This window comes from Rhinatrema bivittatum, chromosome 5 (genome assembly GCF_901001135.1).
Source record: "Rhinatrema bivittatum chromosome 5, aRhiBiv1.1, whole genome shotgun sequence".
In the NCBI taxonomy this organism is placed as follows: Eukaryota; Metazoa; Chordata; class Amphibia; order Gymnophiona; family Rhinatrematidae; genus Rhinatrema; species Rhinatrema bivittatum.
Window position 1 is genome coordinate 361124827 of NC_042619.1, and position 13380 is coordinate 361138206.

Below are 13380 nucleotides of genomic sequence, written 5' to 3' on the forward strand. Positions count from 1 at the left end.
TGACTCTCTCAGGTTCAATGATGTGTTGGGGAGCGTCAGGCACATCTTCAGATATGAAGGAATGAAATAGGGCATCCGCTCTGATGTTTTTATCTCCCGGTCGATGCTTTAAGATGAAATCAAACCTGTTAAAAAACAGGGACCACCTCGCCTGTCTATGGTTGAGGCGCTGGGCGTGACAAACGTATTCTGGGTTTTTATGGTCAGTAAAAACCGTAATCGGGTGTTGAGCACCCTCGAGCCAGGGTCTCCACTCTTCGCACGCCATCTTTATCACCAACAATTCTTTATCTCCGATTCCATAGTTCCTCTCAGCCGGTGTGAATCAACTGGAGAAGAAGGAACATGGCCGCAGGAGCTTGGAGTCACTGGTTTGACTTAATACAGCCCCTACTCCAACTTCAGAGGCATCCACCTCGACAGTAAAGTGGCATATAGGATCCGGGTGATGGAGACATGGCTTGCTGGAGAAAGCGTCCTTTAGCTTTTGGAAAGCGGTGACAGCCTCAATAGACCAATTGGCAACATTGGCACCCTTCTTTGTCAGAGCTGTTAAAGGCACAGTCAGTGAGGAATAATTCTTAATGAAGGTTTTATAGTAATTTGTGAATCCCAGAAACCTTCTGAGAGCCTTTAGACCAGTAAGTTGGGACCATTTCTGAATGCTCTCCAGCTTTTGTGGGTCCATCTGAAACCCCTTGCTATACACTATGTACCCTAGGAACGGTACAGATTCCTTGTGGAATTCGCATTTGGACAGCTTAGCATATAGACAGTTCTCCCGCAGTTTTTGTAACACTTGACATCCATAACATGGGTATTCAGATCTTGAGAGAAGATCAGGATGTCGTCCAAATAGACAACGACACATTGGTAGAGTAGGTCACGCAGGATGTCGTTCATCATGTTTTGGAAGACAGCTGTTGCGCTGCATAAGCCAAAGGGCATCACCAAATACTCAAAGTGCCCGTCCCTGGTGTTAAAAGCTGTCTTCCATTCGTCACCTGAACGAATGTGAACAAGGTTGTATGCTCCTTTAAGATCCAGCTTGGAGATGATCTTAGCCCCCTGTAGGCAATCAAACAGCTCTGGGATGAGTGGTAAGGGATAGCGGTCTTTGACCGTGATCTCGTTTAGACCACGATAATCAATGCATGGATGTATGGTTCCATCCTTCTTCCCCACAAAGAAAAACCCTGCTCCTACAGGAGACTTGGATGGCCTTATGAAACCTTTTTGCAGATTTTCTTGGATGTATTCAGACATCGCTTTATTTTCCACCACCGAGAGGGGGTAAACTCTTCCCTTGGGTGGTGCGGTATTCGGTTTCAGGTGATCACACAGTCATAAGATCTGTGTGGAGGAAGTATATCAGCGTCTTCTCTAGAGAACACATCTTGAAACGATGCGTATTGGGGTGGTAACCCAGGCATCAATGGAGTTGTAGGCATACAGGGTAATGATGAAACTTCCTTTAGACATTTGCCATGACAATCTGGGCCCCAGCGTGAAAGCTCCAGAGTAGCCCATGCTTTTGTAGCCATGGTAACCCGAGTACTAAGGGGTGCATAGCCTTTTCTAGCACAAAGAAGGAAATGGATTCCATATGAAGAGCTCCAGTCCTTAAACTGACCAGTTCTGTTTGTAGGGTTACTTCACCCGGTAAGGGCTCCCCATGGATAGAGGATAACAGAAGCAGAGGCTTCATAGTCATAGTGGGGATTCGCAGATGTTCCATTAGACGTCTCAGTATAAAATTCCCTCCTGCCCTGGAGTCCACTAGGGCAAGAGTCTGGAATTCAAGTGGTCCGTTAATCAAAGAAACTGGCAGAGAGAGTGGAGGAGAAGGTGCAGTTAGACCTAAGAAGAGTCCTCCTACAGGACTTAGGTCTGCCCGTTTCCTGGACAGATAAGGCATGGCCTGCTTGACCACAATACATGTATAGGCCTAATCTTCTCCGCGTTCTTCTCTCCTTATAAGTCAGGTGACTACGGCCTAGTTGCATAGGTTCTTCTTCGCCAGCAACCGATTTAGACTGAATAGGCTTAGGTATAGTCTTGACTCGGATTTCTCTCTGTCTAGGTTTCTTGGAACCTTTAGCCTCTTGAACTGTATCCCGAAGTCATTGGTCAATTCTTGTGGCTAACTTCATCAGGTCCTCCAAGGTCTTATGCATTTCTCGAGCCGTCAATTCATCTTTCAGCCGGGAGTTCAGGCCTTCAAAGAAAATGTTCTTCAGGCATCTCAAGTCCCAATTCAACTATGAAGCCAAAGTCTTAAACTTGATGGCGAAGTCTGGTAAAGGTTTATTACCTTGCTGTAGATCAGTGGTTCTCAACCCTGTCCTGGGGACCCCCCCAGCCAGTCGGGTTTTCAGGATATCCACAATGAATATGCATGAGAGAAAATTTGCATGTTATGGAGGCAGTGTATGCAAATTTTCTCTCATGCATATTCATTGTGGATATCCTGAAAACCCGACTGGCTGGGGGGGTCCCCAGGACAGGGTTGAGAACCACTGCTGTAGATGAACCAATGTGGATCCTGTGGTTGTGTACCTGGCAGGGTCATCAAATACGGATTTGAACAGTTCCAAAAACCCAGCAAGGTCCCTCAGGATGGGGTCATCACGCTCCCACAGCGGAGAAGCCCAAGCTAGTGCTCTTCCGTCCAGATAAGACAGGATATACGTGGTCTTGGATTAAGCTGTGGGAAAATTTAGGTTGAAGTACAAAATGCATGCAGCATTGGTTGAGGAATCCCCTGAATCTCCAGGCTTTCCCTGGGAAGCAAAGAGGAGCTGAGAGGGGTACAACTGTTTTAACTCTCACTTCTGGTAGTATTTCTTCTTTACCTGAGGTAGTAGAAACGTTCATCTGTGAGTGCAGTAGATTAAAGGCCACAGTCAAGCTATCCAGTGAGTTGTTCGGTGATTCGCTGGGCCAGGCCTGGAATGGCCTGCAATGCGGTGAGCTGAGCCGAATCCATGGAGTTAGCAATCTGTTATGATATCGAGGTGTTTGGTGGATTCTTAGAGGCAACAGTGATAGTGTGTCCCACGGGGAGGAGCCCCGTAGGGAACTGTAGCACCAGGCTAGACTCAGATGCACAAACACAGAGAATATATCTTTATTATGCAGCCTGTATGGTTCACCAGAGATGGCAGTAGAGAGAGGATTAGATATCAACAGTCTGTGATCCTTGGCGGAGGAGACCCGTCCCACAATGGTGGTATAAGGCCCCAATACAGATATCCAATGAGGCACTGTAGGACAGACAGACTGGCAGATGTTAGAACACTCCCTTGTAGCTGAGTAGATAGAGTTCCCAATGAGCAGTAGAGAGAGGATAGGTATCAACAGTCTGTAATCCTCGGCAGAGGAGACCCGTTCCACAATGGTGGTGTAGGGCCCAATGTAGATGAACAGACTAGGAGAAGTAGTACTCACTCTCTGTAGCTGATAGATGGAGTTCCAGCAGGTAGAAGAATTGGTAGCAGGCACCAGGATAGAGACACAGGCCCTTGAGGAGTGAGTACCTGGATTCAGGATAGGCACCTGGAAATAAGCAAAGGGCCCCCGAGGAGCTAGTACCCAAGCTATCTACACCCCCAGAGGATGTAGATAGCTTCCAGCAGCAGCAGAAGCAGGCAGAGTAGCTTCAGACTGGAACGAATCCAATCCGTTGCTAACTCGGTGAGAGTCAGCAAATGGGCATCCTTTTGTAGTAGGAAGCAGTGACATCACTTGAGGGGGATGCCCCCGAGGTTCGTGCCAACACTGCTAGAAGATGTGAGGCGTGCGCGTGCACCCTAGGAGGCCTCAGGTCAACTTGGCAGGACGCCGCGCCAAAGCCGCTCCGGGGACACTGGAGGGTGCTGCAAGGAGACACTACGGATGCCATTCTCCCGAGGTTGGTGGAGAAGGCTGAAATAGAGGGTGAGGCATGTTGGGCGAAGCCGTCTGAGACCAACAGATGCAACAAGAGGTGGATGTCAAGCGGGTTGGGAAAACAGACGCTCAATCTACGAGCGACCGTTTTCTCCTGCTACTAGCATATACATGCACAAGATAAACGGTCTGGACTGTGTATCTTGTGCATGTATATTGGATGTCCAGTTTTTTTTTTTTCTCAAAGACTTCCTCCTCCTTAGTATCACTACGATACTATTAGGAGGAATCACAGAAAGCAGGACTTTTCTTTTTTTTTCAATATGCCCTTGAGCATAGCATACCTTTAAACCAACCTCGAGCTGGCATTAAATTTGCCGTGTTTCAAGGGCGCATTGGCCACGGGGAAAATGTTTTGTATCGCGGAGATTAGCTAATAAATTTCCATGTGTTCAGTGCTATTAGGTATGCGTTGATTTGGACGCACGTTTTGGATGCGCTAAACCCCTTATTGGATAGGGGGTTATGGATGCACATCCAAAACACACGTCTAATCGCATGTTAAGCCATGCACAGCGGCTAGTACATGGTATTGGATCAGCATGAAAATGATTTATGCTTTTAAAATTGGGTTTTATACGTGTAAATGGACTTTTGAAAATTGCTACAATATATGGTACTTTTATACGTATACTTGTTTTCAAAAATTTCCTCCATAGGAGTGAATTTTCAAAGGAGATACGCACGTAAAAGTAGCGCAGATGAAGCAATTTTTGAAAGCTCATTTACGCGTGTAAAACCTATTTAAAATTCAATGAAATTTCAAAGAAGTTGCATACATAAAAGTAGCCATTTTCAAAAGTCCATGTAAGCATGTAAAACCCATACATGCAATAGCTTTTGAAAATTATGTCCATAATATTTAAAATCAGTGTGCAAGTAAGTGAAAACTCAACCCCACCCTCAAGAACTTTTGAGTAAACATATGTACAAATATGACATATGTATGTAAATTTACTTGCACCTCGGGCAGGCAATTTTATAAAATCCACATGCTTCTTGAGTGTTCAGTTTTGTTCAAATTTAAGTGAGATAAATAAAATGATCTTCTACCTCTATGGACAAATGATCAAGTCAGGTCTTTCATTCACATTTCTCAGAACTAGTAGAATGCTTTCAGAATAATTTGGGAAATTCAGATTGAATATCGCTACCAGATCACTTCAGGTTTTTCCAATTTGTCACAATACTCCCTCTCTTTTTGGCATAGAATGTGAGTACTAAACAGAAATTGCTGAAAGAGCTAGAGATATGGTACTGTATATGTGCAGGCAGGTCCATGCTAGGTTTTTTGCTGCCCTGTGTGAATAATTACTGTGCTCCCCCTCCCCCCCACGATTCATTCATTTTCTGTCCCGGCCCATCAAATAAAGCCCAGCTCCCTCCTGCAACCTATATTTAAAAAACTGGCCCGCACCCTCTCACCTCAGTCACATACAGAACCTCACCAAATAAAGAATGAAGAGATCAGAAAGTATAATCAGAAACGTGCTGAGAAGAACTGAACTGCAACCCACAACAAGCCAGCCTCTATATGCAGAGCAAGAATGGAAAAACAGAGACAATACCATTCTTCATAAAACATTAAATAATAAACCTTGAAGAATAACTAAAGATACAGCATATTTAAAAAATAGAGAATAAAAGCAGTAGACCATTTTTCTCTGTCAATATATAACCAAACATTGTACTAATAACATTCTGATCTTCATAGGTGGAAGGAATTGTCACAGCAAACTATGAACTGGAATATCTTCTACTTGAAGGTCATTGCTTTGATGTGAATACTGGGCAGCCTCCCCGAGGGCTACAGTTTACCCTGGGCACGAAAAATGAACCTGTTGTGGTTGACACTATTGTTATGGCTAATCTGGTAGGTATTGGGTAGAGCAAAATCACTTTAGTTGTTTTGAATGTATTATTAATATTTGCTCCTAAATACGGTAAATGAAACAGCATGTGGTGCGAGTATGCCTTTGAAAATTCGAGCCAGTGAGGGAATGTGGGTGCTTCATACTCATGCCATCGTACCTGCTTTTGAAGCAGGTGCAAAGTAAGCATGTGAAATCGTGTAATTTCTTCTACCAGCCTAACTCGCCTCTTTTATCTGTTGACTAAAACAGCACATGCACTGTATTTATACCCCACTTTCATGATAGACGACAGTTTTCAAATTTGTCTTCCCCGTATATATGGCTGTAGTGCCCCCAAATTATAATTTTCATATATCTATAATTGTCAAAAAAAATAAAAATTGGTAGGCCCATTTCACACTTTCAAAGCTTGAGCTAAATAAAATGTGAACCATGCTGAATATTTGTTGTATATTTACACATGTATCTGTAGACCTTCAAGAACCATGAGCAGTGAATAGTTTGAATTACTCCATATAGTCTGACAGATGTATTCAGCCTGCCTTTCTCCTAGGTCTTCCAGATGTGACTGTATTTTGAAACATAGAAAAGACATAGAAATGACGGCAGAAGAAGACCAAATGGCCCATCCAGTCTGCCCAGCAAGCTTTCACACTTCTTTTTCTCCTCTCTCATACTTATCTGTTACTCTTGGTATTTAGTAACCTATTGGTTCTATTTCCCATCCACCCCCGCCATTAATGTAACCTTTTGGTTTTGTTTCCCTTCCACCCCACCATTAATGTAGAGAGCAGTGCAGGAACTGCTTCTAAGTGAAATATCTAGCTTAAATGGTTAGGGGTAGTAACCGCCGCAATAAGCAAGCTACTCCCATGCTCATTTGTTTACCCAGCCTGTGCAATTTAGTCCTTGTTGGTTGTTATCTGAATATAAATCCACCTTTCTTCATTCCCTCCTGCCGTTGAAGCAGAGAGTTATTCTGGATATGTATTGAAAGTGAAGTATTGTTACGGGCCGAAGGCTCGGGGGCCTTCGGATTCTGTTACGAGCGTGAGGAGCGCGGTCGCCTCTAAAGCAGGTAGAGTGAGCCCTTGGGCCACGGCAAGATTCAGGGAGGAGCCCCAAGCCACACCGTGGGAGGTGAGCCGATGCAAGCATGGAGAGCCAGGCAGGTACTGAAGCAAGAATGAGGAACAGAGTCTGACCCTCAGCCGGACCTGCATGCCCATGGCAACCAACAACGCAATGTTGATTGATGAACGGTCCTCCGACTGTTCCAAGCCCTTTCGGACCTGCCGCTGGGTAACGGCATAGGGCGGCAGGCCGGACAGAGGACGAGGGCAGACAGAGTCCTTAGAACACTGAAGACATCGTGGACGAGGGCTGAAGCAAGACATCGTGGACGAGGGCTGAAGCAAGACATTGGCACTGTCTCTCAGGGCGCCCTACACAGCCAGCATGGCTGGACTGGTCACGGATCACCCTGTCCTACAGTCACAGGAGCAGGACAAGCACAGGGAAGAGGAAGCGGTAGGTTGCTGCACTCCTGGCAGCCTAAAGCAGGTTTGCTGCACTCCTGGCAGCCTAAAGCAGGTAGGAACATCTGGAACTGGATCAGGAACTGGAGCAGGAACAAACATCAGAAACATCCGGAACAAACATCAAGGCAACAGGCAGAGACCACGGAGGACCTGGACTGGTTTGAAGACAGACAACTGTGAACCCCAATCCAAAGGCAAACAGGAACTGAAGTGAAAGTCCTTTTATACTGCTGTATGCGGGCAACTCCCTGGGAGGAGTTCACCTGGACCGCCCCTCACTGGCCCTATAACTGAGGAGGAGTGCCGCGGGCCGGCCCCTAGGGAGAAGAGCGTGGCCGAACCAGGAAGTCCAAACAAACACAAGCAAGCCACAGGCAGGCCTCAGGAACAGCTAGGCCTCCCAGGCCCTGGAGCAAATCCTGGATGGTACACAGGCGAAGCCCTGGCTTCGGCGCGGCCTCCAGAGGAAAGGTGAGATACCTCCTGTAGCGCAGCAATAGGGGGGATCGTAACAGTACCCCCCCCCCCTCAAAGGGGTCCCCCCCCTTTCAGAAGGACCAGAAACAGAGGACAAGCAAAGAAAAACAAACAAGCAAGCAAGCAAACACACACACACCACCAATAAGCAAGCAACAGCACAACCACTGAAGGGACGACGAGGGACCAAAGAGTACGAGACCAAACGAACACGAGACTGCGGGAACACGGGACCAAGCGAGCACGCAAACGGAGACCGCGCAATCAGCGACCGACAACACAAAAACACAAAAGAGGGAGCAAGGGAACGGAGAGCGAGAGAGCGGAGAGCAAGGGAACAGAGAGCGAGGGAGCGGAGAGCAAGGGAACAGAGAGCGAGAGAGCAGGAGCAAGGGAACAAAGAGCGAGAGAGTGGGGAGCGAAGGAGCGGAGAGCAAGGGAGCGGAGAGCAGAAAACGAGGGAGCGAAGGACGAAAGAGCAAAGAGGGCAGGACAGGAAGCGAGGGAACAAAACGCGGGAACGAGGAGGACGGGAACACACAAGTGGGAAACAACAAGCGTAAACGAAACAGAACAAACGAAAAACAGACAGAGAACAGCACAAACAAGCAACAGGCGGGAAAATAGCACGAACAAGCGCAACCACACACACAGCACAAACAAGCGCAAGCAGGAAACAAGGGGGGGGCAGGGCGGGAGCAAACTACAGCAACATCAGGAGGAGCGCAGACGCCTCCTGCAGGTCGTGGGAACCCAGACAGCTGGCGCCTCCAGCAGGTCGTAATCAGTGGCAGAAGCTGGCGCCTTCAGCAGGTCGTAATCAGTGGCAGAGGCTGGCGCCTCCAGCTGGTCGTAATCCATGGCAGAAGCTGGCGCCTCCAGCAGGTCATGAGACGAAAATAAAGACGAAGAAGGGAAAAAAAATTCTGGGACCAAACAAGTCCATCACAAGCACAGCTCACCGAGCTCATGGCCTTCAGATTCTGTTACGGGCCGAAGGCTCGGGGGCCTTCAGATTCTGTTACGAGCGCGAGGAGCGCAGTTGCCTCTAAAGCAGGTAGAGTGAGCCCTTGGGCCACAGCAAGATTCAGTGAGGAGCCCCAAGCCATACCGTGGGAGGTGAGCCGATGCAAGCATGGAGAGGTAGGCAGGTACTGAAGCAGGAATGAGGAACAGAGTCTGACCCTCAGCCGGACCTGCACGCCCATGGCAACCAACAACGCAATGTTGATTGATGAACGGTCCTCCGACTGTTCCAAGCCCTTTCGGACCTGCCGCTGGGTAACGGCATAGGGCGGCAGCCCGGACAGAGGACAAGGGCAGACAGAGTCCTTAGAACACTGAAGACATGTGTGTGGGAATGGAGGTATAAGAAAGAGGTGTGTGGCAGGGATAATGTGGAAGGTGGAGTGAAGCTGGGTGGGGTGGTGATGTGTGGGAATGGGGTAAAAGAGAGAGGTGTGTGGCAAGGATAAGGTGTAAGGCGGTGTGTAGCTGGGTGGAGTGGAAGGGTGGAAGGGACTGCAGGGGCTGGGCTGAGGAGGAGGTCAGTGAAGAGAAGAGGAATGCTCTGATGCACAGATCGAGAGGGGGATAGGAGTGATCTGGGGTAGGGCTGAGAGGGTGGAATGGGCTGCAGGGGTTGGACTGGGGAGGAGGAGCTGCCGGGGAATTTCAGCAGGTTTCCGTGAGTTGTTGTACGACGCTGTCAGTTGTTTTAGGAAAGTGATTTATAAATGAAAATAAAGAAGGGGTCAGTACTGAAGATCATTTAGCCAGGTGCTACCACCCAAGAAAGAGATCTAGGCGTCACAGTGGATAACACATTGAAATCGTCGGCTCAGTGTGTTGTGGCAGTCAAGAAAGCAAACAGATTGTTGAGAATTATTAGAAAGGGAATGGTGAATAAAACAGAAAATGTCATAATGTCTCTGTATCGCTCCATGGTGAGACCGCACCTTGAATACTGTGTACAATTCTGGTCGCCGCATCTCAAAAAAGATATAACTGCGATGGAGAAGGTACAGAGAAGGCAACCAAAATGATAAGGGGAATGGAACAGCTCCCCTATGAGGAAAGACTAAAGAGGTTAGGACTTTTCAGCTTGGAGAAGAGATGGATGAGGGAGGATATGATAGAGGTGTTTAAAATTATGAGAGGTCTAGGACGGGTAGATGTGAATCGGTTATTTACTCTTTCGGATAACAGAAGGACTAGGGGGCACTCCATGAAGTTAACATGAGGCACATTTAAAACTAATCGGAGAAAGTTCTTTTTTACTCAACGCACAATTAAACTCTGGAATTTGTTACCAGAGGATGTGGTTAGTGCAGTTAGTATAGCTGTGTTTAAAAAAGGATTGGATAAGTTCTTGGAAGAGAAGTCCATTACCTGCTATTAATTAAGTTGACTTAGAAAATATCTACTGCTATTACTAGTAATGGTAACATGGGATAGACTTAGTTTTTGGGTACTTGCCAGGTTCTTATGGCCTGGATTGGCCACTGTTGGAGACAGGATGCTGGGCTTGATGGACCCTTGGTCTGACCCAGTATGGCAATTTCTTATGTTCTTAAGGCATCGTGGACGAGGGCTGAAGCAAGGCATCGTGGACGAGGGCTGGGAAGGAAGACATTGGCACTGTCTCTCAGGGCACCCTGCACAGCCAGCACGGCTGGACTGGTCACAGACCACCCTGTCCTACAGTCGCAGGAGCGGGACGAGCACAGAGAAGAGGAAGCAGTAGGTTGCTGCACTCCTGGCAGCCTAAAGCAGGTTTGCTGCACTCCTGGCAGCCTAAAGCAGGTAGGAACATCTGGAACTGGAGCAGGAACAAACATCAGGAACATCCAGAACAAACATCAAGGCAACAGGGAACCATCAAGACAAGCAAGACCAAGGAGGACCTGGACTGGTTTGAAGACACAGACAACTGTGAACCCCAATCCAAAGGCAAACAGGAACTGAAGTGAAAGTCCTTTTATACTGCTGTATGCGGGCAACTCCCTGGGAGGAGTTCACCTGGACCGCCCCTCACTGGCCCTATAACTGAGGAGGAGTGCCGCTGGCCGGCCCCTAGGGAGAAGGGCGTGGCCGAACCAGGAAGTCCAAGCAAACACAAGCAAGCCACAGGCAGGCCTCAGGAACAGCTAGGCCTCCCAGGCCCTGGAGCAAATCCTGGATGGTACACAGGCGAGGCCCTGGCTTCGGCGCGGCCAAACCAGGAAGTCCAAGCAAACACAAGCAAGCCACAGGCAGGCCTCAGGAACAGCTAGGCCTCCCAGGCCCTGGAGCAAATCCTGGATGGTACACAGGCGAGGCCCTGGCTTCGGCGCGGCCTCCAGAGGAAAGGTGAGATACCTCCTGTAGCATAGCAACGGGGGGGATCGTAACAAGTATCAGGCTTAATTGATTCGGGGTAGTAACCGCCGTAACAAGCAAGCTACTCCCTGCTTTTTTGTGAATGTAAATCCTTTTATCCACATTTCCTCTTGCCGTTGAAGCATAGAGCACTGTCGTAGTCACATTAACCGTGTGTATGTCTATTGAATAAGGGTATTATCTCCAGGTATTAGCTGTCTTTCCCACAAGCCACCCTCTCTTCATTCACATCCTCTAGACTTTATGGATCCACAGTGTTTATCCCACGCCCCTTTGAAGTCCTTCACAGTTTTGGTCTTCACCACGTCCTCCGGAAGGGCGTTCCAGGCATCCACCACCATTTCTGTGAAGAAATACTTCCTGACATTGGTTCTGAGTCTTCCTCCTTGGAGCTTCAAATCGTGACCCCTAGTTCTGCTGATTTTTTTCCAACGGAAAAGTTTTGTCATTGTATCATTAAAACCTTTCAAGTATCTGAAAGTCTGTATCATATAACCTCTGTTCCTCCTTTCCTCCATGGTGTACAAATTTAGATTCTTCAATCTCTCCTCATAAGTCATTCGATGAAGACCATCCACTTTTTTTAGTCACCCTTCTCTGGACCGCCTCCATCCTGTCTCTGTCCCTTCGGAGATACGATCTCCAGAACTGAGCACAGTACTCCAGGTGAGGCCTCACCAAGGACCTGTACAAGGTGATAATCACTTCCCTTTTCTTACTCGATATTCCTCTCTCTATGCAGCCCAGCATTCTTCTGGCTTTAGCTATCGCCTTGTCACATTGTTTCCCCGACTTCAGATCGTTTGACACTATCACCCCACGGTCTCTCTCCTGCTCCGTGCACATCAGCCCTTTACCCCCCATCGAATACAGTTCTTTCGGATTTCCACTCCCCATGTGCATGACTCTGCATTTCTTGGCATTGAATCTCAGCTGCCATATCTTCGACCACTCTTTCAGCTTCTTTAAAACCCGTTTCATTCTCTCCACTCCTCCGGCGTGTCCACTCTGTTGCAGATCTTAGTGTTATCCGCAAAAAGACAAACCTTACCTTCTATCTTGTCTGCTATGTCGCTCACATAGATATTGAACAGGATCGGTCCCAACACCAATCCTTGCGGCACTCTGCTTAACACCGCTCTCTCTTCAGAGTAAGTTCCATTTACCATCACACATTGCCTTCTGTCCATCAACCAGTTTGCAATCCAGGTCACCACCTCGGCACTCACTCCTAAGCTTCTCATTTTACTCACCAGCTTCCTGTGTGGGACCGTATCAAAAGCTTTGCTGAAATCCAAGTAGATGACATCAAGCGCTCTTCCTCTATCCAATTCCCTAGTCACCCAGTCAAAAAAGTCAATCAGATTTGTCTGACAGGATCTTCCCCTGGTGAATCCATGCTGCCTCTGGTCCATCAATTCTCTCGACTGTAGATAGTTCACTATTCTTTCTTTCAGCAGCGACTCCATTACTTTTCCCTGCTAGACAGACCCTGCTGTATAATTGTCTGCATTTCTGCTACAGCTTCTACTCTTTATTGGCTTGATTGAATCAAAATTGTTTTAGCCTTTGGATGACAAAGAGCAGGAAATATATATATTTTTTTATATTTACCGTTTTTTATTGAAGACATAGCATAATACACATCATATAAGAATAGCGCAATGTATATCCGCGTTTCATATCAGCCAACAAGAAAAGTAAACAAGTACAAATAACCATAGAAAAGAGCAGGAAATATTTTGATTTGGCTTGTAATGATTTTTCTAAAAAAAAAAAAAAAAAAAAAAGATGTTCACCAGATAGTTGGCTACAGCATGAATAGATTTGCCATGCTATGAAAATAATTGTGGTGCACAAATATTCAAATACGTGTATGCCTTTTATTTTCATATGGAAGCCCTCGAACCAGCCTCAGGCAAGGAACCAGAATGCTTCCACCACCACTCAGCTCCCATTCCTTCCAAGGGGAAATTATCCTGACACTGTTTTAAATATTCTTGGGGGTTTTTTCACAAGGGGGGAGGAGGAAATTAAGAAACCTAGTTTTATCATACCCTCTTCCTTGACTCCTTTCAGTTAATACACAAAAATAATATAAGATTTCTAGGGTTCCAAAGGCAACATTTCTTGAAGCCTGATGATATCTCATCTTG

General features: G+C 47.0%; 1 protein-coding gene across 3 annotated transcripts in view; it reads left to right on the forward strand.

Moving 5' to 3' along the window:
- UGGT2 (UDP-glucose glycoprotein glucosyltransferase 2) overlaps positions 1-13380 on the forward strand; it is a 1031439-nt gene that overhangs the window by 862400 nt on the left and 155659 nt on the right. For all 3 annotated transcript variants that reach the window (XM_029604715.1, XM_029604718.1, XM_029604716.1), the window contains exon 28: positions 5666-5824. In XM_029604715.1, coding sequence (XP_029460575.1) covers positions 5666-5824 — 159 coding nt within the window. The remainder of the gene's footprint in view (positions 1-5665; positions 5825-13380) is intronic.